The sequence below is a fragment of the Oryzias latipes genome, chromosome 4, assembly GCF_053564925.1.
Source record: "Oryzias latipes strain Hd-rR chromosome 4, Olatipes_Hd-rR_3.1".
NCBI classification, from domain to species: Eukaryota; Metazoa; Chordata; class Actinopteri; order Beloniformes; family Adrianichthyidae; genus Oryzias; species Oryzias latipes.
This window is the reverse complement of record NC_136240.1, coordinates 21,110,527-21,138,266: the sequence shown is the minus strand read 5'-3', so window position 1 is coordinate 21,138,266 and position 27,740 is coordinate 21,110,527. Positions and strand designations below refer to the sequence as shown.

The 27,740-nt window shown below is 36.5% G+C and overlaps 1 protein-coding gene across 21 annotated transcripts in view; it reads left to right on the top strand.

Moving 5' to 3' along the window:
- Nucleotides 1-2,527: 2,527 nt before the first annotated feature.
- The window catches only part of atp11b (ATPase phospholipid transporting 11B), a 46,201-nt gene continuing 20,988 nt past the window's right edge, over nucleotides 2,528-27,740 (top strand). For 12 of the 21 annotated variants that reach the window (XR_013655566.1, XR_013655564.1, XR_013655562.1 and 9 more), the window contains exons 1-24: nucleotides 2,946-3,141; nucleotides 10,907-11,023; nucleotides 11,581-11,670; nucleotides 13,669-13,749; nucleotides 13,979-14,086; nucleotides 14,997-15,125; nucleotides 16,542-16,645; nucleotides 16,859-16,906; nucleotides 17,198-17,262; nucleotides 17,654-17,735; nucleotides 17,827-17,977; nucleotides 18,756-18,953; nucleotides 19,205-19,363; nucleotides 19,497-19,684; nucleotides 21,558-21,626; nucleotides 21,965-22,038; nucleotides 22,586-22,689; nucleotides 23,510-23,691; nucleotides 24,762-24,965; nucleotides 25,157-25,310; nucleotides 26,510-26,612; nucleotides 26,706-26,851; nucleotides 26,960-27,019; nucleotides 27,472-27,599. Coding sequence is in view for 13 of the 21 variants with exons in the window: in XM_078946073.1 (XP_078802199.1) it covers nucleotides 3,109-3,141; nucleotides 10,907-11,023; nucleotides 11,581-11,670; nucleotides 13,669-13,749; nucleotides 13,979-14,086; nucleotides 14,997-15,125; nucleotides 16,542-16,645; nucleotides 16,859-16,906; nucleotides 17,198-17,262; nucleotides 17,654-17,735; nucleotides 17,827-17,977; nucleotides 18,756-18,953; nucleotides 19,205-19,363; nucleotides 19,497-19,684; nucleotides 21,558-21,626; nucleotides 21,965-22,038; nucleotides 22,586-22,689; nucleotides 23,510-23,691; nucleotides 24,762-24,965; nucleotides 25,157-25,310; nucleotides 26,510-26,612; nucleotides 26,706-26,851; nucleotides 26,960-27,019; nucleotides 27,472-27,599 (2,777 nt within the window). In the remaining 8 variants the exon portion in view is untranslated. Of the gene's footprint in view, nucleotides 3,142-10,906; nucleotides 11,024-11,580; nucleotides 11,671-13,668; nucleotides 13,750-13,978; nucleotides 14,087-14,996; nucleotides 15,126-16,541; nucleotides 16,646-16,858; nucleotides 16,907-17,197; nucleotides 17,263-17,653; nucleotides 17,736-17,826; nucleotides 17,978-18,755; nucleotides 18,954-19,204; nucleotides 19,364-19,496; nucleotides 19,685-21,557; nucleotides 21,627-21,964; nucleotides 22,039-22,585; nucleotides 22,690-23,509; nucleotides 23,692-24,761; nucleotides 24,966-25,156; nucleotides 25,311-26,509; nucleotides 26,613-26,705; nucleotides 26,852-26,959; nucleotides 27,020-27,471; nucleotides 27,600-27,740 lie in introns of all 21 variants that reach the window. The other 9 variants (XR_013655567.1, XR_013655565.1, XM_078946074.1 and 6 more) reach the window with 3 other exon arrangements.

Below are 27,740 nucleotides of genomic sequence, written 5' to 3'. Positions count from 1 at the left end.
GTAAAGAATTTTAAGATAATGACTCATTGCTCTTTCGAGCAATTCCAAGACTGCTGGATAAATTTGATTCAGTACAAGCTGGGAAAGCAGCCAAGTATTATCTTGTGCTTGGCCGTCCATCTCATTCACAGACAAGAGGATTGTCTGCGGATCACTGGACATCACTCAAAAACAAAGAGGTGTATTAGCAGTAGGAAATAATTGTGCTTTATGCCAGGATTGCCTTTTTTTTGCTTCATAAGGTCCAAGGCTTTTACAATAAATTATTGACAAAAGAATAGTTTTCCTCACCATTTGCAATATAAACCTGCTCAAATAGATGATTAATTTTTATTAGTTTGTCACCAAGTTTAAAATGTGTAAATGTAACCAAAATGTGTCTATTTGTAAAAATAGAAAATTTAGATGTAGCACAGTCTTGGTAACACCAGCATTATGTCAGTCTGCGCCAGCCTCTCACATCAATGATTAACATGTTTTTTCCAGTCCAGCCGTGAGGGATGAACTCCCAGATGTTCCTGCTGCAGTGGCGTTACATAAGTCAGTGTAAACTAGAGGTTTTTGCTGAGAGTCACATGGGGTAAACTGCTGTGCTTCAGACAGAAAGCAGATTAATCAGTGCATTTGCAGAGTAAATCTGTTATTGTGAGATGCATTTGTGACTTTTTTTTTTTTTTTTTTGCTTTTACTGGAGCAGGAAAGAAACTCTTATCCTGGTGCAATATGAGATGACAGAGCCATAAACCCAGAATACAACAAACACTGTGACAGTCAGGAGTGTGACTGTGCTGACTCTTGCAAGAGGCTTGCAGCTGACTTAATCCTAGGGGATGAATGCAGATTGGTGGCATTTGGTCTATTCCTTTAAAAGATTTCTTAATGGCAAACTGAGTAGGAAAGTGATATGTGCCAGAGGCAGCTGAGTCACGCCACTGCCTGAAGACACAAGAGAGAGGGACCAATGCAGAAGCATGCAAATTCATGTGTGTAGTTTACTTTCACTCTAGGATGGAAGGAGAAAGCAAGAGGGGGAGAAAAATTACTAAACAGCTGCAGCTGCCCTACTCCAAATATAGCTGCTGAAGCACATTGATTAAACTGGATTATTAGCATTTGGTTCTGTTAGCATTTATGGGAACTAATTATAGGTTTTATGAAGTACAGGAAACTTTATACTAAAAAAACAGAACTTGGGATTTTATTTGTCTATTAACATTATTGACTCAATGGAGCGCAATGCAGAAGAGAAGGGGAGAGATGCCTGAAGAGAGACTCATTCAGTTGACTTTATATTTTAAACCTTAAAAGATTTCTCAACATAAATGTTGGATTTGAGATCTAACAATATGTACAGACATCTCAGACCAACTAGAGCTTGCCAATGTGAATATATATATATATATATATATATATATATATACAATTTTTTGTTTTGGCTTATTAAAAGTCTATTGGATTTATTATTTGGGCTCTGTGACATACATAACAAATTGACTTTTTATAGTATAATAAAGCAAGGAGATCGCACAGTTTATCATTAGTGAGTTTGATGACTGCTGTTTAAATGCAGAATCAATCACAATAAAACACAACAAAGTCAATTAAAATAAATAAATAAAAATTGTAACAAACAAAAAATGAGAACTCTAAAAATACACTGTGTCTTTACCAGCATGTGCAATATTTTAATAGAAAAGTGCAATTGACGCCTATATATTTTGACTTTGCATATTTTTTACATTTTTTTATATGTCACATTTCATATTTAAAATTCATTTTTTTAACTAGTGGTGAAGCCAAAACATTTTAAATGAAGAAGACTTTAAAAGGGTGGCAAAAGTAAACAGCAGAGTGGAAGGCCACTACAAATAAAAAGGTCAAAACATGTATTTCAAAAAACTTGTATTTGCTTACTAGAATCATTTGAGGGAGCTCAAGACTTCATTGAAAAATGTTGCTTTTGTTATTTCTGCAATTTTCAAAAAAGCTTTTTTTTGTTTATTTTTTGCTTTTGTTTTATCTTTGTCAATAATGATAGTAATATTTACTCAAAACCTGAATGGGCAAAGCTTCTTGCTGTGTGGGGTCCCCCACTAGCTCCGCCCCTGTCTTCAACCCTAACTTTTGTAAATTCTTTCCTAGAGAGCATCAATATTTTTGGCTGTGCATGCAATGACATTAAAGGAAATGGTGAATCTGAACCTAAAATTGTTGGGTGTTCCAAACAGATGCAGCTATAAGAGAATGGATTAGTTAGAGATTACTAATACTAGTATTTGTACTTTTTGCCACCAATCTGGAAGTGTAAATCCTTTTATTTTGAAGAAAAAAAAACAACTCTGGCTTTGCTTCAGTTTTGTTTAACAATCGTAAAAAATAATGATTAAATATTAGAACGTGAATATAGTTTGAATTTTTAGAAATGGTTTTTGTTTAACTTGCGGAGTTTTGTGTTCGGTATAATATACTGAATTTATAGACATATTGGTTGGAATGGTTGAAATATTTACGGACTATTCTTTCTTTTGACCAGTTTCTGATTGCACACAGGTAGGGGGCGTTGAAAGGCTGCAGAGAGAGCAGCATGTTGCACAGCTTCTTGTCAGTGGGTGTGTGCGCCGCGCGCCGTTTGCGTGTCCTGCTGGCAGGATGAAAGTGGTCGTGGCACAGCAGTGATGTAGTAGCGGAGCTCGCAGAGACTCCGCGACCAACCGTCTGTCACTTTCGCTGGGGATCATCATCTGTCCGACGTTAACGCGCGAGGGGAAAGACTGGATGCGTTTCCTTGCGCAGTTACACCGAGTGAATGTGCCGCGCAATGCGACCAAGAACAGCTGACTGTGGAGGATATATTCTTGCCCCAAAACGGGTTTGTTGGAGTAGCTAGTGCTAGCGCAGAGCTAACGACTGTGCTGGCTGTTTGGAACGACAACGGCGAGGATGCTTCGGTGGATACGACAGCAGTTGGTAAAACATGCTCTACGTTTTCTTCTTTACGCTATCAGTTTGAGTTAATATTTAATAGAAATACTTTTGAGCTATTGAAAACCAATTCGAACTTTATTTAGCTCATTTTAGCCGGTTGACCTAGCTGCTTCGCTCTTTCCGATGTGTACAAAACATTGCTTTGATGACTGTCAGGTAGGTTACCTTTAGCTAACATTTACCTTCCCAGCTAACCCAACAGTTGAAAGCAACGCGAACTAGTTTAAATCTTACAGTAGAACTAAAGTTAAGTCCGTGTTTAAGTGTTAAGTTGAATTTCAAAAATGTTTTGAAATGTGTGATGACGACGTCTGAAAATTTGTTTTAGTTCAACCAATGTACCTGGAAGTTGGTGAACTTGTCGCTAGCTAGGTGGCTAAAAGTCTGTGAAATTAGCATATTTTTTGGAACGTGAGTTTTGGTTGTGTTTTAAAACAAATGGCGCTTTTGTCAGTAAGACACGTCAGTAAGGAAACGGCGAATTTTAAGTGCTGATTACACATTACATCACACTCCTTAAGTTAACGTTGGTTTACTAATTCTAAGTTAAAGTGTAGGTAGAGCAACTTTTCAAATGTTAACCAAGAAGAAACATTGATTGAATCCAGTCACATTTCTACTGCTAAGCATGACATTAGGAAGTTTACCTTAAAAAATCATTATTTTTTAATACAATTAATCATTTCTTTTATTTGATCAAAATCTGGTGACTAGCTAAGTAGCAATAAAACATTTATTTGTGGAAAAATCCCTCTCTAAGTTGGTTTATATTTATATTTCTCATTTGTTTTTGAGAGCAAACAAGTTTTTAGATATTCTTCAGAGAGGGAAATCTGTACTTTTTTTTTTTTTAGCAACCCACCCATTACCTTAAAATGTAAAGATATGAAATCTGGTCAAGTAATAGTCATGTCAGAGTAATCTTATCTAAACTTCCTGTAAGCAGATAGATACCTTTATTTTTCATTAATGAAAAATGAAATGGCAAGGAAATTTAAACAGCCAAGGACCTTTGGGTTATTGAATCAAAAATAATGACCCACGTCTCAGGTTCAGTTTTAAGATGTTCCCAATGCAGAAGGTAAGTTTAAGGAGCATTGTATATTAAACAAGATTTATACAGTTTCATTGACACTTTAATGGGGTACTGTGTTATTTTAGTTGATTTATTTAGCACTTTTAGCTTTCATTTCCAATTAAACTCTGCATGGAAAAATATCAGCCCTGACATTCGAGTGTCCAATAAATAAGACTTGTGTGACTGATGAAGTTTTGTGGACCATGTGAAGGCCGTGTGCCTATCTGAATGAATGAGTGGTTTTGTGACATGAGCACACAAACCAGGATTATAACTAGTACGTTTCATTATTGTTTAGGTCTTTTTTCTATTTTTATTTAACTGCCCTGTCTTAGTCAGAAGGTGCTTACTAATTCGATGGTACTAAAGTTTTCGTTTTGCCCTAAGAGATTAATCTGGACCATTACCTTTAAGCAAAGCTGTTGAGAAATCAGGTCAATTCAGAAGCATAGCAGGCTCTTTGTTATTTGTGATAGCTCTGTTCCTTTGACCCATCTAATCTGATTAGCATGTGTAGTTAATTAAAAGTTAATTAACATCTATCTTAATGCCAGTGGTCTTAAGGCATTTCAATAGTCTTTGTAGGTGTGAAAAATATTATGGTTGCTGTTTTATTTGAGTTTCTTAAATAACAGAAAGATGTAGTTGTATATTAATGTTTGACTTCAGTTCTGTCATTATACAAGGAATTGTAAGTCAGATGGTAAAAGCCCATCTTCTTACCAGGCAGAAGCATCCTTTAATTCATTTTTATTGATCACTTGGATCTGCTGCAAGCTTTTACTATTGTCATTGGTTTTTCTAAAGTTTGCTGCTGATTTATAGCTGTAAATGAAATGAGAAATACGACATTTGCTATGGACATTTTCTCTGTCCATATTTCAAGACTATTAGTTCTCTCTACCGTATTCTATATTGGTTTGGTCTGCTTTTTGTAAATAGTCTTATTTTCAAAAACAGTGTTCATTTCTTTAATGCAACTCTGTCACATTAACACAACACAACCTCTGCAGGTTGTGTTGATGTAATTGCCTCCATACTTCTTGTCACTCTGGTAACTTGCAGTTTTTGACTTGAGGTCCCTCAATCAGCTTTACCGCAAAGTCTGCTGTTTTGTCTGTCACCAAGACTGCGAGAAAGTTGCATGTTTTGCCAAGGGAATAATTGTCCATCTGTGTTTAGATTTGTGGCAGTGCAATTTAAATTCACTTGTGTTTTTTTACACAATGACCACTGTAATTTGGCTTGGTGTTGACACAGCCCCAAATTACCTCAAAAATATTAAATATAAAAAAAAATCTCTTTTATTCAATCAGAAATTGTGATACCCATGGGAATTATTTTGTCAGTGAACTTGATTCAGGTGATGTTCAAAAGCAGCAAATCTTGTATATAACATTTTTTAGTACTGCTTGAACTTATTGATATTGTGTTTGCCAATATCATGTTAATTAATTTTAGTTCCTGTTTTGGTTGTTTCTTGTTGGTTTTAAGAGAAGCCTTTAAAAGACCTAACATGAAAAAAAAACAACAACAATTTCTGTTTCTTAAAAGTTCTCACTTAAAGACCAACTCCAATCACCCTTTGATCCATTGTAAAATTTTTCTAAGTCCTCTTAATTTGCCACACACACACACACACAAACTGTCGTTTTCTAGGGTATAATTTCTGCAGAGCGGCAGTAGTTTATTAGAAATTCACCTGAGTTTATATGCTGTTTACATGCTGTCCTTACATCTTACAGCCCCTCACACCCCCAAACTAATATTACAGGTACAACAAAAAGCTTTCCAGCCATATAGTTTTGAGCCAGATGCCAACTTAGATGAGTAAAACGAAGACGTACATGGATGTAGTTATCTACAGGTGGACGCATTAGACTTTTCTACTTCACAAATATGCTCTTTTTCTAATGGCATTTTTTTTGTCTTCTCCTGATTCATGGTGAGTTGAGTAAATAAATAATCGGAAATGCAATTATTAAGCTTAATTTTCTGAATACATATCTTTCTTAATTAAAAGAAATGCCACAAGAACATTTAAAAAAGGCAAAAACACAATTTTCATCGTTGTGGGTCACTCACCTACACAGTTGTGCAAGTTGTACAGAACCTTTTCAATGACAGAGATTTTCTGTACTGCAATCCTGTTTTTTTTTTTGCTAAAGCAAATGGACTATGACAACATTAAAAAGAAAAGATTCAACAGCACAATTCTTCAACAGCAATGTTTAACTAGACAAAATGTTAGCTTTTTGTTTAAAATGTTTCTTTAAAAAACATTTTGAAGTAGTTTTGTGCCTTTTCGCAAGCCTCCATCTGATAAAATACTGATACATTAAGTTTTTTTCTTACTACTTGTTGTCTTATTATAAATTACAATTTTAAATCCCTCGTGTAATACAATATTATGCGAGGGAAATTCAAGGTATAACCTGCACCAAAAAATGTATGAATGAGACAAGCTTTCTAGCAATTCCTGCCAGAGGTCCGAACTGCAGTTAAGTAATGTTTCAATAAGTATGATGTGCATGGAGTACAAAACTACAAGTTCTCTGCAAGAGTGACAGTTTTCATTTATCAGTGCCAGTTACCCAACGTTTTATTTGAAGATGAGAAATTCTGACCCAAAAAATTGGTTATATTTTAAAACCATGCCTCTGTAATTTATTTATTAGGCTTTCTTTAAATCTGGTTTACAGAAATTCCTTTCCATTTTCAAAAACAGTATTGTTAAATACCAACAGTATTACTCATGCTTCTGTTTTTCTATTATCTTTGGCTAAAAGTAGCAGCTTTATCAATATTTGCTCACCTCGCTCAAATACAGAATTGAGCTGCATTTCATTTGATTAAAAATATAAGATCAAATAAAAATATTGTGTTTTAACCAGTGCTTTCAGATGTCTTCTGGAAATGCATGAGCATATTCTTTATTTTGGTAATTCAGTGAATCAAACTGATATTGTCTATTCTAAGCCTTCACAATAAATAAATAAATAATAAGCTTTACAAATTATCATAAAATAAACAAATAATACATTTATCGTTATCGCGATATCAAGCTGTGCAAAACGCATAATGCAAAAGACAGCAAAAATCGTAACAAATGGTAACTTTAAATGTGCTAAATCTTGTGCTAAACCTTGTGCTTAACCAAATCAAACAAATCCATTTATGCATTCGATCAATCGGATAAGCCCTTTTATGTTAGATGCTCGCCTCCCATGTTGACTAGTTTCATTTGGAGTATAATTTAAGGTATGTTGACTCTTATTTGAAATAAACTGCAGTAGAAGGGAAATTATGTTATTGGTTGTTTTGCTATTTGTTCATATATCGCAAGTTAAATCGTCATCGCAATGTTGATCACTAATATCGCATATCGCGAGTTTTCCTCATATCATGCAGGCCTAGTCTCTTCCCTAATTAAGGCAGGAGGCTCATGCGACATCATGTTGCCACAACATACACATTCAGTTGCTATCTCTGAATTCCTTCGCTACTCACTATAAAGTGCAGTACATAGTGCACTCTATAGTGCGTTCGCCATTTTGTAGTGTTGTCCGAATTTACAATTCCAAAATCGAGTGCCCTAGAAATTTCCCAGAAGTCTCTGCGAAATACCAGTGTGCATCGATGCTCACTAGATTTGTGAATATAGACCACAATTTAGGCCTGGGGGAAAAATCGATTGAATGAATGAATTCGACTTGCGGGCGATTTAAAAAAATAACAAAATCAAGTTTTTGTGTAATGGCGCATTTTTGGCTCCCCAGAGCTCCCGTAGCGTTAGTTTCACACGGCGGTATGGCAAGTGACAAACGACAACATCATAGCGCACACGAAACAGCAAGCGACAACATGGCTAACGATGAGAGTGGGAAGTTTGTTCCCAAGAAAGGAATAAAATCACCTGTTTGGAACTGGTATGGATTTGCTGCTACAGACATGGAGGAAGAGGCCCCACGCTGCAACATTTGCCTATATCCCATTGCAGTCAAAGGCAGCAGCACCACAAACCTATTCCAAGACCTGGGGGAAACCTTTTATGACTGTTCTCCTTCACTCCGTAACTCCAAACATGAACGCGCACCCCCAATACTTGTGCACGCTCCCACTCACTCTCACGTGGCATGCGCTCATTCCTCTTACACACGCAGCGCCCTGATACCAATACTCATTCTACAATGCCTATATAGGTAATTCATTACTTAGATAGTTAGTTGTTACTGTTATTTGTTAATAAAGAAAACTGCGTTGTAATTATTACTAGCGCGGTGATCAAAAATCCCACACCGTCACAGTTCTAGTTTATATCATGTGGGAAACATTTGCATACGGCCAAAGAAATGGTATCCATATATACTGTGGAGAAGACGGGGTTTATTAATTTAATTAAAAACTTAGACCCCAAATATGAGCTGTATTGTTACTCCTTTAGAATGGTGCTACCCTCAAGGTGAATGTTTGTCTCCTTTTAGTAAAACTATAGTCTAGACCAGTGTTTTTCAACCAGTGTGCCGCGGCACACTAATGTGCCGTGGGAGATGGTCATGTGTGCCGTGGGAAATTGCCCTCATTAACTGATTTAACAACATTTCCCATCTCCAGGATTTCAGCTCTCTGTTCATCCAAACAGGCCCTGATAAAACACTGAGGAGTTAGGAATATAAAAGATCGTAAAATACTTTTTCTTTGCGTTTATTTTATTTTATTAAAGACATTTTGATAAGAATGACGTTACCACGATTCACCTGCAGCTCCGGCTGTATTTTGGAAAAGTCCCGTCGCTTTAACTGTCTCCACCAATCATTCTTGGGGAGCTTAATCACATGTCATCAGTCTGACCAATCAGAAGTGGTTAAAGTCTTCACTTCCTTGTCCCGATTTAGCTCGTAAAGTCGCTCAGTTCTAACAAAAATACCAGCTAAAGCTCGTCTTTAGCGGTGTAGCTTTCCACAAAATCCGGTATCAGACCGTGGAACAAGTGAACAAAACAATGAAGCTCCGAAAAGCGTTCTCCGCCGGCCGTTTTATGCACTACATCTCCCATGATGCATTGGGTTGTGAGAGTTACAGCGCACAAGGAGATCTGTTGTTAAACGTCTTGAAACCAACGAACACACTTCAAACTGTTTTTAAATCTTCTAACTTAACTTTAATTGCATCTTTTAGGAAAAAACAGCTGCAGTTTCCAGCTTTTTCTACAACAATTATCTCAAAAATGCATGTGAGACTGTGGAGGGACTGTAGATCAATACAGACTGAGTTTCTCCTCCTTTTTTTTTTAGTTTTTGGATGCTGGTGTGCCGCGGGATTTTTTTTAAGGTTAAAGTGTGCCGTGGCTCAGAAAAGGTTGAAAAACACTGGTCTAGACTAAAACGTGTGACTTAAAACACAGCGGGGACTTTGTTTCCAAAAGTGTGTTCATTTGTATATTATTCATCCCAGAAATGGTGGTTACATTTGTCTTGCGTTTGATTAAATCAAAGCAAAATTTGCATTAAGTTGTCTGCCGTTTGTACTTATTGCTTTCTTTAAGTGGGGGGGGGGGGGGTCGAGAAAAAAAATCAGAAATCAAATTTAAAACAATAAAATCGGATATTTCTGGCCATATCGCCCAGCCCTACCACAATGCATTGCATTTGAACAGTATGTGATAAAATGTATTTCAATGTATTTATTTAATAAACCACCAATATTTTTCTTTTCAGAAGTCAGATCATTCATAAACGGTTGTCCCAAAACACCCATATCAATTACATTTTCACTTTGTGAGATCAATTACATCATATTAGCCGTTTAAAAAAAGAAAAAATTAGTGAGGGAGCCTGTGTTCCTAATTGCATTAAAAATCCATTGCACTAGTTAGTCCCGACTATATATTTGTTTAGTAGTTATATATATATATAAGTATATTTCTGATACTTTGCAAAACATTTTTTAAAGAACATTGGAATATTGTTTAAAAGAGTTTTTTTTTAAATGTTTTTTATTCTGAACAAGTAACTACGGAAGCGTTCTTGATAACGTACATTAGGAGACTCACTCTGTCTCTTTGTGCCTTAAAACCAGGAGCCCGTGCGTCCTCCTTCATTAGTTAAGAATAAAAGAAGCCAGAAGAAGCCGGTTTCATCCAGATGAAACACCTGCTCTGGATGATGATCATTCCCAGAGATTATCTTTCTCAGCGTTTCAGGATATTTTCTGGCCGCTCCTGAGTCAGATTATGCATTTCTCCACGCAGAGGCACAAACTTCGGTTGGTAGTGATTCAGGAACTGGTAGAACCAGCTGTTGCTCGCTGTTAAATGTTCTTTAGAAGCTGGCGGGGAAGCAGACAGGCCGGCATGCTCTTCGTCTCCACTCCACTCCTCATAAATTTCTCAGCACCTTCTTCGGACGCAAAAGTCTCATACAAGTGTCTTGAGTTGTCTGTGCTTTTGTGATGAATCACATGACTGAAAAAAAATCCGCAAATACATGACCCAGCGAATATTGAGATGCAAATAAGCTGGGGAACACTATGTAATTTATATAGCAGTTGGTGATTGTTGTACTGTATTAACATAAGCAGTACACTTATAAAATTTATTTTAAAAATAAAATTCAGTTTTAATGAAAGGTGCTTCTCATAAACAATCACAGCTATGATGTAATTGGAGTTTAGGGATAATCAGTCTTTGTATTTTACCAGTCCTTTTATAAAAATGTTAAATTACATTGAATTAAATGGTTCTAAATCAATAAAACAAAATTATTTTAAGTTTTCATGTTTAATTTTACCTAAATAACTTGTCATCCATGGCATTTTCTTAACCTGTCTTCTCTGTTCTCGCAGGGCTTTGACCCCCCTCATCAGAGTGACACCAGGACAGTTTATGTAGCAAACCGATTTCCCCAGAATGGCCACTACATACCACAGCGCTTTGCAGACAACAGAATCATCTCATCTAAGGTAAAAAAAAATAAAAAAAATAAAAGTTTATTCCATAAATGTTTTGAATTTGATGAAACTTTGCATTTTAGGATAATTTTTGCTAAATCCGTTTTATCACACATTATAAAGTATGTGGTTTACATGTGTTCTTAGTTTTTTTTTTTTAAAGTGGATTTTAGATGGTCGATTCGTAGAAAACTGTGGATTTGGTAACCAATGGATTAAACAGACCGCTCTTACACAAACAATTCACAGTTTAAAGTGGAGGCTTCATGCATTAAATAACCAAAGACAGTCGTGTTACTGAGGGAATTTCCAGAGTAACTGACAAAATATGCAACTCTTACCAACTTGGAAACTCTTTAGCAAGATATTTAGTTAAATCATAATGTATACTGTACTCGCCATAGCAGCCTTTGGAATGTTTCTAGGAATAAATGTACGAAACCTATTGAGTATGTTCATCAGTTTTGTGCTTTATAAACACACTAAGTCTTTGAAAGTAAACATTTGTTTGTGTTTTTCCTATTCCTTGTTCCTTTAAACGGCAATCCTTGTTTTTGTTTCTATTTCAGTACACTGTTTGGAATTTTGTTCCCAAGAACATGTTTGAGCAGTTCAGAAGAATAGCAAACTTCTATTTTCTAATTATTTTCCTTGTGCAGGTAAGTTAACACGCATATAAAAAATCTTCCTATGAACGTTCATGGTCTTCTCAGACAAATGAAAATGAGTCATGTGGGACTATAGGTTTTTTGCACTGGATACAAGTTTTGGGTGTGTGATGTGTGTGTGTTGGGCATCCTCATTCGCATGAGTGACTCATCAGCTTCAGAGAGCTCAAGAGGAACAGGTTTGCCTCTGCATTCAAACATTATAGCCTCACAGTGCAGTGAGATGTGGGTCTTTACAGCCTGCCCAAAGCAATTTCACTATCCAGCAGTCAATGTTTGCTGAAGCCACATTTGGTTTTTCCTTCAGCCATGTATTTGATGTATTTAGTCCTTTAGTAAATTGATTTGATTTGACTTTACAAAAATATCTCTGCTACCATTGTATATTGGTACATTTTAAGTCGGCTAAAGGAGAAATAATTGCAGTGAATTTGTTTTGAGATGATTTGTTTTGACTAGAAAATTTGACAATTTCTGATTTTCATCTATTCCTAGAAACTAGAAATGCTATTTCCTGCTAATACCTAAAAGAATAATTGATCACAAAATATTTTGGATTTGCAGATAGGAGGTTTCATCTTTACTTAATATTTGTAGTCTTGAAAAAAATTGTTATAACTTTTGAACTAACGTTCTTGTCATTTTTTTAATGTTTACAGTTGTCAACTTCAAGCTGACGACTTGTTAAAGCATGTTAAGCTCGTTTTGTTTACAATAATCAATTAGAAAATATTGCAATGTAGCAGGTTTTTGGAAAAAATGTTGGATCTATAGTGTTCTTACAGGAACAAAGCAGGAAACAGACTCACTGTTGTAGGTACACCCCTGCTTCTAGAACCAACACTAATGTGAGTAGACAGTAAAGCTTGTAAATCAGATGATCAGTTAAGTGTTAACAAAACAACATTTTGCTGTCATCTAGGAAGTTGTGAGTCAGAGATTAATGGTTTTCATGGCTTTGCACTGTTCTTTGATGTATGGTTTGTATGCAGCTGCTCAAAAATGGAAACCCGTTCCCTGAAACTGTTTTTGCACAGTTCTTCAAGCTATAATGAAGACAACATTAAGTTTGGAGATCTCAAGTGATCGACCTCAAAGTTGAAAACTTCTGTGTACTACAGCTCTCAGCACTCACTGATCCTACTTTTTGGTCATGTGGTCTACCCCTTCTTGGCTGAGTCCTAGTTTATTGTAAACCACGGGCTCATTTAACACAAGTTCCTCGACTGGACATGTTGGACAGGTGACCTTTGGTTATGAAAAATATTTTTGGAGAGCCAGTCTGCATTCCTGATGCCTCAATGTTGATAAACCTGTAGCAATGAAACAGAAACACCTGGATGCAACTATTTGGATGAGTGTGGGAATACTCCTGGCAGTATAGAGCGTGTTCTCCAGCAATTTTAAGGTTTACCTACCAGACTACCCTAGTATAAAAATTAAAAAAAAAGATGAGTGACAATTAGTAACATTTTGTTATCATATATCCTTGTAGATCAAATAATGTGTTTGACATTATAGATGTTGCTTTGAAACTTTTCATGTCTCGTGTTGAATATCATGAGGACATACATAAATCTGTGAAAATCATTTATACATGGAAATCTATATACCTCCATATGCACTTTTTACTTTGTGAAGATATATATTTTTTTATAGTTTTCTCTCTTCTCTTGCAATAATAAAGGTAAATTGTTGTTTTGAACATTAGGATGAAGGTTGAAAACAGGATTCAGGGGCTGAGGAAAGAATTTCATCAGTGGCTCTACATAGAGATTGTGGCTCACTGGTGTGTAGGTCTGACTGAATCTGTTGGTTAACTTTTAAAGGAAGTTGGGGGGTTTCCGGTTTCATACATAAACCACTACTTCTCTCTTCACAACTTGCTGGTTGTTGTTTTTTTGCCTTTTTTAATTTTTTAATTTACACATTCTTTCATTTTTGCTGTGATGTCATCATGCTATGTATTCTGTGCTGTTTTCTTTTCAGTTAATGATAGATACTCCAACCTCACCAATCACCAGTGGGCTCCCGCTCTTCTTTGTGATCACAGTTACGGCTATAAAACAGGTCAGAACGCACTTACCATCTTCCAATGGCTTAGTCATAAAATATCCTGCTTACTTTTTGCAGTCTATGAAGGTCATCAAAAATGCATACATTTAAAGTTTGTTTGGTGTAAAGTTGTTGCTACTTGTCAGAGAGACTAGGAACCCAGTATTGTGCAACCATGTCAGTGAAAGAAAGTTTAAATGACATCTGCAGCTTTTCAGAAACCTTTGACTGACTCACTCTGCAGGGCTACGAGGACTGGTTGAGGCACAAGGCAGATAATGAAGTGAATGGAGCTCCAGTGTTTGTGGTTCGAAGTGGAAGTCTGGTCCAAACGAGATCTAAAAACATCAGGGTAATCCAAATAAACCAATGAACTTTGTCATGCTGTCTGGTTTCAACACAATTGTCTGCTCTATGAACTAAGCTGCTCTGTTAGTGCAGATCTTCTGTATGGGTCATAGCTAACCCCTGCACCCAGTACTAACTTTGGTTTGGGTGTTAAATTCCTAGAGCATGTGATGATTATTTTTTTAACATACAATTAATCATTTTCTATATAGTAGTTTTGTTTTTTGAGTGGCCAAACAAAAGGGTGTTTCACATTACTGGTTAGAATCTATGAAAAAAACAACTTTTACATTTGGTGTAAATTTTGAAAAAATCATTTTACTTATTTATTTTTTATTGAGGGTAAGGTTATTATATATATTAGTATCCGTTTTAAAAATGTTATAATTTTAATTTTAGTGAAAATATGATGCTCACTTTTTCCACTTGATGTGATTTCAAACCATTGCCATAACACGGTCCTAAAATGAAAGTGCTCACGAATCATCTCTTATTCAATAGCTGCTGGAAATTAGCATTTGGATTTGAATGACATGTGTGCTTTTGGGAAAAAAAAATAAGCTTTTTAAAAGTGGATAACAGTAGATAAAGTCATAATGATTTACGCCTGTAAATTTAGCCAAACATTTTATTAACTCCATAAATATTTTTGCTACTTCACACAAATATTTCTAAATTACTTTGAATTAAAAAATAATTCTTGAACATTTCTGTCTTCAATATCACGTTTCACAAATTTTCTTTTAACGACATTTGTTTAATTCTCTTAAAGTTTACGAGTTTCAAATTAGATTAGCAAATGTTCTATGGCTGTTAAGACCATCATAAATGCCAATAGTTATTGCATAAACATTTAGCTGAGCTTCTATACTCATTACTATTGTCTGTGTGTTTGTGTGTGCATATGGATCCAGGTGGGAGACATTGTTCGTGTGGCGAAAGATGAAACGTTTCCAGTTGACTTGGTGCTGCTGTCATCGGATCGTGCAGACGGGACTTGTCACATCACCACAGCCAGCCTCGATGGAGAGACCAACCTCAAAGTCTGTGCTCTTGATTCTAAAGACTGCCGCGAAAGACAAGCTCAAAAATAAACATAAACCTACTCAGGAAACCCCTAAAACAAATGTACCTCAAGTCAGCTAGAAGTCTAGGTATATTTTTTAAATGCCCCATTGTGGGTTAATCAACTTCACATAATTTAATATTTAAATGGTGTGACCAATAACAGTATTTAATGTAGAAAAAAATAATGTAGAAAAAACTCAAGTCACAGTCTGTTAGTGGATGACGTCATAATAAAGCTCTACATGTTGAAATACTCCAAAGAAGGTCATTTTTAAACTGTACCATTTTATTGGACACAACTTTTTTTCTATCATTTTTTTTAAATCATTTATTGATTTTTATCTACAATTTGTTCCTATACTGTCAATATCTTATGGTTTCCTTTTTAAAAACATTTAACCATGGGACAACTTATTTATAGAGACAGTAAATCGCTTTTTATGAAGAGTTTCATATAATTGGGTTCCTTCTCATCCAATGACCTAGAGCTGGATGATGTGGCCGAAAACATGTTTATTTTTAGATGTGATTCAAAATTCAATTCTAAATCAAGTTTCCTGTACAGAAAAATGAATGTATCAGTCCATTTGACCCCACAGTATGAATTCCTCTTTTGCATTGATTGCCCTAGCTCAGTAGTCATGCACAGATTACTCAGCTTGCCAGCAGAGGTCTTTCAATAGAGTTCTCTAAACCAGAGAACTGTATTGTCATTGTCATGCGGTAAGCACAAAATATGACTGGAAATATAATGTAAATTGACAGTTCTATCAGTCCCACAATCAGACAAAGCAGTTACCATGAGAAATTGAATATAAATATTAAAGAATCATAAAAGCCCTCCAAACATGATAACAAAAGGTCTGTCAAGTCTGTAGCCAAAGTTGAGTGTCTGTTGGACAATCCGGAAACTCCCTCGACAAAATGCACTAAACTTAGCAGGTATACCACAAAATCCACTGCAGTCTGAAATCTACTGAACTGAACATGACAACTGAACAATGTAGCAACAAGATTCAAAAATAAAACTGCATTGTTGTATTTCAGGCAACTCATGATTTGATTCAGAGCTGAGTATCTGTATTAGCATTTTGTGTGTGAACATGAATGGTAACAGGAGTGTTTTAGGTGTAACCTGTGACGGTGAGAAATCAACCCTCCCCCATCATGTTATTAGCACAGCAGTAATAAAAACATATAAATTAAGAAATATTACATGCGATTTAACAAACGGAAATAGTAGAATATGTATTTTCCTTTTTATGTCACCATAAACTAAAAAATTCAAATGAACTGATTAAATCAATAAAAGCTTTAAGATAAACCTCTTCAGGCTGTTTTACCGCATGTGTCTTTCGTGTTGTTTTTCTAAAGTCCCATTTTCTTTGCAGACTCACTTCTCTGTGCCAGAGACATCAGTGTGTCAGTCAGTGTCCCAACTGGAGGCTCTGCAGGCTGTGGTTGAGTGTCAGCAGCCAGAAGCCGACCTCTACAGGTAATCTCTACCAAACTCACACACCGTCAAAAGGAAAACATAAAAATCCTCCTTACAGTGAGTTCAGTTATTACCAACAGGGATACCATTCTGAACATACTGTCATGTGATTATTTAAAGACAAATGATGCACGTTTGTTTCATGTGAAAAATATCATCCAATAGATGCATTTTTATCTTTCAGCCTTCTAATCTAAATGACTGTTTTTCCAGATTCGTAGGCCGCATCACTGTGATTCAACATGGGGAAGAAATTGTCAGGTAAGACCATATTTATTCCTCCATGGCATCTAGCAGTTAAACCTAATGAATATTTACTGTACTTTTACCTTCTTAAAATGCTTTTTAGATCAAACTGTGGATCACAATTGTAACATTTTACATATCTGTGAATAAATACACGGTTTCTTGACTATGTAAATACCGGGATTTGTCAGATATTAATGTTTGCTGTCATGCCAGTAAAAGAGTGATTGTGCTAAAACCCTTTTTTGATTACGTTTTGTGCATTATTTTATTGTAAAAATGTACCATCTTGATGTTTGTTTCTAGACCATTGGGTCCGGAGAACTTGCTGCTGCGAGGAGCCAGGCTGAAAAATACGAAAGAGATTTTTGGTGAGTCATAAACAAAACTAATTTCTTTAGAAAAGTTATAACCTTTTTTGCAATGAGAAGTTTTGTTAAAGTCCAGTAGAAAAGGATGAATGTTCTGCTGTCTTATGGCACTTGATGCACAAAATGATTTTGACATGAAGGAAATCACTGATGTGATGTAAACAAGCTAATCCCAGAGCGCTTCAACACATTGCTTTGTAATTATCTAATAATTTTTTTGTTGTGTTTTTCTTTTTTTGATGGCATTGGTTTTGCAAGTGTCTTTTTTTTTTTGGAATAAAGAGCTAAAACGTTTGACTCTCACTTTCTCGTGAATAAAAATGTAAATTTGGGTCGATAATGGACAAAGCACTGGTATGATGTCATGGCTAAACCATCTTTGTCATTACAGGTGTGGCAGTTTACACAGGAATGGAATCCAAGATGGCCCTCAACTATAAATGCAAGTCCCAGAAACGCTCTGCAGTCGAGAAGTAAGGAATTTGTTTTATTTCTAGAGAGCAAAAAAACCTTTTTGTTGAAGAATGTGTTGTTGAATTTCCTGTTTAAAAATCCTTCCGACAGGTCAATGAATACTTTTCTTATCATCTACCTGGTCATCCTGCTGTTTGAGGCGATCCTCAGTACCATCCTAAAGTATGCTTGGCAGGCTGAGGAGAAATGGAATGAGCCATTCTACAACCAGAAAACTGAACAAGAGAGAAACAGCAGTCCGGTTAGTCTGCTTAGACATATAAGATTTTCTCTTTCTTTTTTTTAATGAGCGTTTGCTCTTTTTCTCTCATCTGCAGAACATGTAGATGTGATCATACCGGGGTAGATGGGGCAGTTTTTAACATCAGGAATGTCTGAAAAAAGATAAAAGAAAGGAGTGCTTTATCTTTGTTAATCTGTTGGCACATTAACTGCCAGCACTAATCAGGAAGACATACCAGCATGTGCTGTGTTCCAAGTCACACAGAGGGACATAACACACATATTTGTGCACAAGGCAACATTGTTCTCAGAGACTGAAGATTTTCTCCAACCTAGTACAATATTTTCTTTTTATCTCTGGAATAATTTGTGATCCCATTAACCCCATTATTGTCTTTCTTTCAGTCATTACAATTGACATATAGTTTGCTAAAACCCAGCTCAGCAGTAGCATGCATTGATTTATTTAGTGTGGATTCTCTATTTTTTTTATATCCTGTGAATTTATAATCCAAAAAACCATGCAGTCTGTTATCTTGCTTGTTCTCCTTTCCTGTCACAAAAAGTAATTAATTTTTCTAATGGGAAAATATTAGCCTGACTTGAGTGATTAAGGTCGTTCAGTTTGAGGCCCCATCATCCAGGGTGGATAAGATCTTGATGAGGCAAAAGTACTTTCAAACCTTTGATCATTTCTTCTATTTATATTTTTTTTCTGATATATGCCCTTTATTTCTTTCTTCTTTCTTCTTTTATTATTATTTATTAACTGTATTTTCTTATTTGTTTTTTTTCAGATTCTGAAGTTTATATCTGACTTTCTGGCATTTCTGGTCCTCTATAACTTTATCATTCCCATCTCGCTCTACGTTACCGTGGAGATGCAGAAGTTCTTGGGGTCCTTTTTCATTGGCTGGGATTTAGATTTGTACCATGAAGAATCGGATCAAAAAGCTCAAGTCAACACGTCTGACCTGAATGAAGAGTTGGGACAGGTGCTCTTTTTTTTTTTTAGATGTTTTTGTTTATAATTACTTGCATTTCAAAAAAATAAACAACCAGAAAGAATAGAAAAGTCTCTATTTTAATCATTTTTTTGTATTTAGCCATAATGTAAATTTTTGACCAAGCTAATTGTTTTTGTGTAGTTTTAAACATATTATAAAGTCAAAAGACCAAGTAGCTAGTTTGGCTTAATGTTTAGCTATAGTTGTCTTCATTTGGGCCTTTGTTCTTCCATTTTTAGGTAGAGTACGTGTTTACTGACAAAACGGGCACACTAACAGAAAATGAAATGCACTTCCGTGAGTGTTCAATAAAAGGAACCAAGTACCGTGAAGTTAATGGCAAACTGTTACCAGAGGGAATGACAGACGACTCACCAGATGGCTCTGTGGCTCACCTGGTAAAGCACACGCACACACTACCACGCTCATACACACTCTTATGTTCGAGTGGATGCATATCTATCACACTACATTGTCTGGAATACGTTTTGATTTCCCCTCTTCTCCATTCCCCGTTGTGTATTCATCCAGATAGGCGATGAAGTCCTATTTCTCAAGGCAGTGTCGTTATGCCACACTGTTCAGATCAGCTACGACCAGCCGGACCTCCCGCTTGGAGCATCAGACCCATTCTCTCACGTTAATGGGTTTTCTTCCAATCACATGGAGTACTATGCTTCTTCACCAGATGAGAAGGCTTTAGTAGAGGCAACAAAAAGGTAATAAAGGAGTACCTTTAATTACATTCATAATCTCTCACATTCTTAGAAATTCTTCATAGTTCCATAGAGTTATTGACAGATTTGTACATAAAATTCTTATTTGAATAGACAAAATAGTTGTATTTGTTGTTTGCTAGTTTGAATTATTTTTAGAATATTCTCTCAAAAGCTTCCAGTTCAGAAGTCACGTTAGAAAACTACTTCTGTGTGTCTGTGCAGATTGTCATTCATCCAGGTCACATTTTGTTCTTTTTGAAGGTTTAAGGTTCTAGTTTTAGGGTCTAAATGTGGAGCTGCTCAATAGAAATTTTAAAATACCTTTACATAATATGTTCCCTTTATATGCTTAATTTATATCAATACCATTACTTTTAAACATTCTTCTTTAGTTTTTGCTGTAATGAAGATTATTTTGCATTGTTCCTTCACGAACACATTTATCTTTGTTCTGTTTACAGAAAACTACTATACAATTATAAATTAGACGTCTCTATTCACAGTAGAGATGCGCAGTGGTTAGCGCTTTTGCCTCACAACAAGAAGGCTCCTGGTTCAATTCCTGGGGGAAACAGAACAACAATGGGGGACCTTTCTGTGTGGAGTTTGCATGTTCTCCCCGTGCATGGGGGGGTTCTCTCTGGGGTCTCCGGCTTCCTCCCACTGTCCAAACACATGCTTCATAGGGCAATTGGTTATTCTAAATTGTCCATAGGTGTGAGTGTGCATGGTTGTGATATGTGTGACCCTGCGACAGACTGACGACCTGTCCAGGATGTCCCCTGCCTTCGCCCATAAGTGGCTGGGATAGGCTCCAGAAGCCCCGTGACCCCGAAAGGGACAAACTGAAGATGATGAATGAATGAATGTATTCACAGGACCTGAATATACTCAAAACTTTAATAATGAGGCCACATAAGATTTCAGTGTCTTGTCACATGATATGTTGTCATGTAGATTTTCTGAACATTTAATAACAATACTCACTGTTAAAACATAATAAAAGCATGTAAATATCCAAATGAATCTATTTATTACTTAAAAATAAGCACACATAGTACTGAATTCCATTTCAGGGCTGTTGAAAAAATCTAAAACATAAGCAGTAATTAATAAGTCTAACATAATTTGAGATTTCCTAAGATGAAATCCAATAGCTGGCATAAATTTGAGTTTGCAATTACGGTACAATGATGGGAAAATGACATATGTGTTGTTTTACCCACATGTGGGGAATACTGTACAATAAAATCTAATATTCAGCTCCTGCTGTCTCATTTAATCAACAGTTCAGTTTAGCATTTGCAATAGCCATTTTACGTAAGGTGCATAATTTATTAGTAGTTGTTTAAATAAGCATATCCCAATTATCACAGGTAAACAAACTGTTCATGACTTATTAGCCCAACCCCAAGAACGTTTTGTTTATTATAGCAGTCTTATTATTCATCCTGGTTTTAATGGTTGTTTTAGTTTAAACTTTCAGTTCATTTTTAAGTATTTACAAAATGCAACAGATTTATTTTGTGTTAAGTTAAAACAAAGACAATGTGTCTTATACTTTCAAATTTAGTTATTTCTGATAGGAATCTTTCTGGAGTACTTTAGAAAACTAGCCCAATTCAATAGACTGCATGACTGTTTGGGATGTTGTTATTAAACTTATATAAACTTCCTTTTTTCTGCTCGTTTGGTTCTGGCTTGATTTTTATTAAGGCTATATATCAACAGCACGTCTTTGTGACACCAAGAGAATTTAAATGTTTTTAAAGGAACAAACATGTTAGAGGAAGTACAACAAAGGGGCTTGTCTCAAATTTGCATTGTCACCATGGTGAAAAAAACCTGACAATTTTTGATCTCTTTTCTACAGGATTGGAGTTGCCTTCACTGGAAGCAGGGGAGAGACCATGGAAATCAATACATTTGGCAAGTTGGAGAAGTATGTAGACCCATAGCTCTTCATTTATAAAAAAAATCTACATTCATTATAGACATCTAATGGATTGTCACCCCCAGAACAGCTTTTGAAAACATATGAACACACTTCGCTCACGTCTGACAGTTCAGGCTTCCACAGCGTACGTTTATTTCTGATAATGCACACTTCGCCTGCCATTAACCCTTACTTGGGATGTTTTATTGCTATAGCACATAAAGGATTCTATAACTTGACTGTTGCAAAAACAACAGATGGTCACTGAATTGCTGCTTCAATTATTACATTTTGAAGATAACAATCTTCTGTAAGCGTCAACAGCTTTTTTTATGGATCCCCAGGTATAAACTACTTCATCTGCTGGAGTTTGACGCCAACCGCAGGAGGATGAGTGTCATATTACAGACTCCTTCAGGTAATATTGTCTTCTTTTTCTACTGCAGGGGATATTATCAATATAGGAAATATTATAACCCAGACAGTAGAAGCAAAGGACTAGAGGTTACTAAAGAACACTCACATAGTAACACAAAGAAGAAAAGCCTATTAAAGAGCTATTCCCCAAAGAAAAACTGCGATAACATTTTCATTTAAAGTTCCTGCTGATGGTCATATTTTCGAGAGGTTATACTGTTTTTCTAGAATCGTGCATTAGTTTCCATTACAGAAATTAACAATTATACATTTCTATTTGCTTTTTCCACATCAGCTACTTGGAGCTTAATATGCAATCCCTGTCTTTGTGCAAAATATATATTGTTAAAAAAAGAGAGAGAGAGTGAGTTGAACATTCTTGGGAAATCACTCAACTGCATAAGCAGAGAACATCTATTCATTCAAATAACCAGGAAGAACACCTAAAAGCATTTTTGAAAATTTACAGATTGAATCTTTGAAGGTGGAATTGAACAGTTTAGTTGTGTATTTAGTGTATTCAGTGTATCTTTTTTTTCCCTACCGAGGAGGAACAGTCCTCTTCACCAAGGGTGCCGAGTCAGCCATCTTGCCTTTTGCCACTAGTGGGGAGATTGAAAAAACAAGACTCCATGTTGATGAGTTTGCCCTGGTGAGAAACACTCAATCGTCTATATGTATGTAAATGTAACACCATGGTTTGAGGTGAGGAAAAGCTTGTATAAAAACGTGGCACTATCCCTTGTGTGTTTACAAGTATTGATATACTGAAGTTAAATATTGAGATTTTAAGCAGAAAAACAAGGTTCCCAAAACACATTTCCGTCCATCTACTTTAAAAGCTCCCTTCTGTGCTTCCTAAATAGTGAAAAAGTAAAATTTGACAGAAGATAATGAACAGAAAAATGACAGTAAAAGTAAAATACTACTTTAAAGTTGTGATATTGGAACATTACCTTGGGTTGTTTCTGTCTAAAAGCCTTGTTTCACAAAGGGTGCCAGATTAGCAACACGGTAGATCATAAACTTAGATGCAACTGTTTTGTACCAGTCATGATTAGCAATTTTATAGAAGCTTTTTAATATCTTGCTAGTAAAGGCTGCTGCTAAAGCAGAATTCTTTTGCTGTGTTAAAGTAGAGTGTGAGTGAGTCCTAAAAAACAGTTAAAGTTTTGTATTATTGACTTGGATTTGTTCATGTGAATCAGTAACAATATCTGTATGTTCTGCTGAAGATGCAAAAATGGCAGACAAACAGATGTTAAAATGTCCGTTGACGTGCTTTTCAGACGCTCTCGTCTCTGTACTCCAGTTACCTGACTTAGGGTTTATTCGTTCACTTTTACCATCTTATCATATTTTCTGTACTCCACACTTACTGTCTGATGTTACAGTCATGTTACATATGTCTCACATTACATTTTCTTGAACTGTTTTTTATCACAACCGTTTGATTTTTCATCTTATTCTAGAAAGGTTTGCGGACCCTTGTGGTTGCATGTCGACACTTCAGTCCAGAGGAGTACATGGATGTGGACAAGCGCCTGACAGCTGCTCGCACTGCACTGCAGCAGAGAGAGGAGAAGCTACAGGAGGCTTTCGACTTCATCGAGAGAGACCTGCAGCTTCTGGGAGCCACAGCAGTGGAAGACAAGTATGGAGACTCTGAGTAGAACTTTTCTTTTAAAAACAATGCACATTTAATTTGCATTTGCCATTCAGGATGGCATTGGTTTAGCAGTAGTGCTTTGTTATTCAGTGACATAACCAAGGTACACAAATGTTCTGAAAGGTTCTTGCTGTCTTAACTCGAAGTTGTGTATAACTGGTGTGAGAATCAGCTGCTTAAAAATGTTTAACCTTAATCTTGTGCTTTTATCAGTAAAATATGTTTTTTTTCTCCTGCTATGACCAAGGATTTAAAACTAATTACAGTCCAAGTATCCTGAGATGCAGGTTGGGTTCTTTTGTAATTAGCAAAAGTTAAAAGGACAAACTAAGACCACTGCAGTTGTGTTGTCTATCCTAAGGGATTTCTTTATAGTGCTGTGCTTAATCTTTTAAGAAATGTCACTAGAGAAATTAAACCTCCATCTCTTTTTTTTAATAATTGACGGGGAGTTATTAAATTGGTAGTTATTACTGGTTAAAGTAATGTTTGTTTCTGAAGTGAAATGTTATTCTTTGAGTCGACTAAAAGAAATAATTTTAGCCTTACTTATTAATGAGCAACAATGTCAAAACAGACGTGTGCTGTGCTATATGAGTGTGAATCTCCAGCTAACAATGTAAAATCAGCAGGGAGATGCACGCGTCATCTCAATGAGCTCTTCCTGGCAATGAATGCTACTATGTGTTAGTATCCACTCACCATCTGCTTACACAGACCACAGCTTTTCACACTTGGTTTATTGTTTTGCTGTCTCCTGTTTGCTTCTCTGTTTCTGTGTCAAAGATGAACTTCTCCCAGGGCACACATGGTCATAATCAAAGCATGGAAGGCATGACTAACATTTCTGTTTTCAGCCGAGTATTCCAAGCGCAGTGCTGATGGGCATCATCACTTCAGATCATGTTAACTGTCCAAAAATGTGTTTCAGGCTGTGGTCAAAAAAGGGCAAACATTAGGACACTCCTAAGATGACCTTCTGCACTCTCAAATCCCCAACGCCGTGTTTTCATCCAAACATATTCATTAATATATCCCCTCATCCGAATTATCAGGCTTCAAGACAAAGTCCAGGAGACGATTGAGGCTTTGCGACTGGCAGGAATCAAAGTTTGGGTGCTGACTGGGGATAAACATGAAACGGCGGTCAGCGTCAGCCTGTCTTGCGGCCACTTTCATAGAACCATGAACATCTTGGAGCTTCTGCAACAACGCTCTGACAATGAGTGTGCTGAGCAGCTCCGCAGACTGGCCAGAAGGTAGACGTGTGTGTGTGTGTGCGTGCGTGTGACTGATTCACTACTTAAAATGCCAATATTTCATTATTTAGTTAATTAAAAAACCCATGCACACTTACAATTTTTTTTAAATTAATGTTATTATTGTAACAAAAATTAAACCTTTCAAATGAAATATTCCTTTATGGTCATCTTTTTCTATTTGCTTGCAGGATCAAAGAGGACCACGTCATTCAGCATGGCTTGGTTGTAGATGGGGCCAGTCTGTCTTTAGCTCTTAGGGAACATGAGAAGCTGTTTATGGAAGTGTGCAAGAACTGCTCCGCTGTGCTGTGCTGCCGTATGGCCCCGTTGCAGAAAGCTAAGGTAATAACCTACTGCTGTGCAGAAGTCACCCATGGGTGGCATCCATGTATGAAGGTGTTATTGCTGCTGTCTATCAAGACAGGTCATTTCCTTGTATTGTTTTAAGCAGCGTGCATTGGTTCATTCATTTAGTTATTTAGCTTTTTATGTTTTAATCATTCATGCATCAGTGGAAAAGCTGCAAAAACTAAGAGGTTTTCCCTTTTGAAACATTCTGAGAAAGTATGGCTCTTTAATGAAAAATGTAAGAAACCTTTGCTTAAAAAAAACAAGAAGTGAAAGGGATGCAGAGGGTTCTATTCCTCAAAACTGGTTATTTTATACCGCAAATTTTAATGAAATTGCACCAGGCAGTAGGCTGCCTTTTATGCTTACAGCACACATCTCATGACATGTAAAACTAATTCCATCTAGATTCAACTGAAACGTCTAGCTGCAGCTAAATTCAATTATAAGGGATGGAACTGGATGTCCAGCCTTTGACTCCACTCAAGTATGCAGACTGCATCTATCTGTTCCTCCCAGAGACAACAGGACAGCTAGAGAATAGCTCACATTGAACTGAAGTCAACTTGTGTAGCCCAGTTAAAGGTCTCTCCAATAAGGGCTTGCACAAATTATTCTTATGTATTGTCAAAAATAATAAAAGAACACTATTTTCATTGAAAAAGTATTGAGTTGTGTTGTTGTATTGTGATATCTCTTGTGAAATGACTTTGAGTCTTTTTGAACATGGTGTCAACTAGGGCTGCACGACATGAAGAAAACTCACGATATGCGATATTGCTGATTAATATTGCGATAACGATATAATTTGCGGTGTATAAACAAATAGCAAAACAACCAAAAACATCATTTCCATTTCACTGCAACAATTTAAAAATTATACTCCAAGTGACCCTTGTCGACGTGGGAGGCAAACATCAAACATAAAAGGGCTCATCTGACTGATCAACAACGTAAACGGGTCCTTCCGATTGGTTAAATGCATAAAGGGATTTATTTCATTTGTTCAATATTTCAAGCTGCCATGAGTTTGTTTTAGCACATTTAAGGTAACCACTTATTGCGATTTTCGCCATCTTTTGCGGTATTCATATTGCACAGCTTGATGTCGCGATAACGATAAATTTGCGGTATATTGTGCAGGCCTAGTGTCAACAATATTTAACATGTCTTTAACGCTCTGTTCTGTTTAGGTTGTGCGACTTTTGAAGACTTCCCCAGAAAAACCCATCACTTTAGCAATTGGGGATGGGGCTAATGATGTCAGTATGATACAAGAAGCCCACGTCGGCATAGGTAAATGCCCACTGACAGTACGATCAAACATGTAGTTTGTATTCTGCAGGCTCCTTTTACATTTTTCTGTGTTTATGTGGAAAATGTGTACAGGTATCATGGGAAAGGAAGGTCGTCAGGCCGTGAGAAACAGTGACTATGCAATTGCCAGGTTTAAGTTCCTGGCTAAACTACTGCTGGTCCACGGTCACTTCTACTACATTCGAATTGCTACCCTTGTACAGTACTTTTTCTATAAGGTAAGATCCGGTGGCAGTTCAGGGATTTTGATTAACATCAGGATTTTTGTCAGTTCTTAATGTGAGGGTTTGTCTAAATGTGTCTTTGTTTCACTCTGTCTCTTTTAGAATGTTTGTTTTATTACACCGCAGTTTTTATACCAGTTCTTCTGTTTGTTTTCACAACAAGTAAGTCCCTTTGCCTTCCAATTTATTTTATGTTTTGCTCTAGTATATTCAGTACATTTTCTTTCCTTCTAAAATGTTTATGCTAAGTAGATCTGAAGTGGTGTCATTTATGTTATTGAAATGGTTCCTATAAATACTGCTGAGAGAAGGCCCTGGTTCAAATCCCAGCTGAACCTTCTCTGCATGGAGTTTGCATGTTCCCTTGTTGCACACGTGGGTTTTCTCCAGGCACTGTAGCTTCCTCCCTTAGGCCAAAGCACGCTGCATAGATTAATTGGTCACTAAATTGTCCCTTAAGTGTAGATGTGAGTGTGTGGTTGTCTGTCTGTGTGGCCCTGCGATGGACTGGCTCCAGCATTCCTCTTATTTCATGCATTTCATCCGCACTGGCAGGGACATTACCTTTATTAATTGGTTATTGTTGAGTGAAATTTTGCCTCTGTCCCATCCAGACTCTGTATGACAGTGTTTATCTGACACTCTACAACATCTGCTTCACCTCGCTGCCCATCCTGGTGTACAGTCTGTTTGAACAGCTGGTCCACCCACACGTACTGCAGAGTAAACCCTGCCTGTACAGGTAAGGTCATGCATGCATCATCCACCATTCTGAGCAACACTTCAAGTGTTAACAGTCTTTTAAAGATGGAACCACCTCGAGAGCAGAAGAGGCTTGAGTTTTTTAGGGAGTGACGAGGATGGATAGAATCAGAAATCAAAG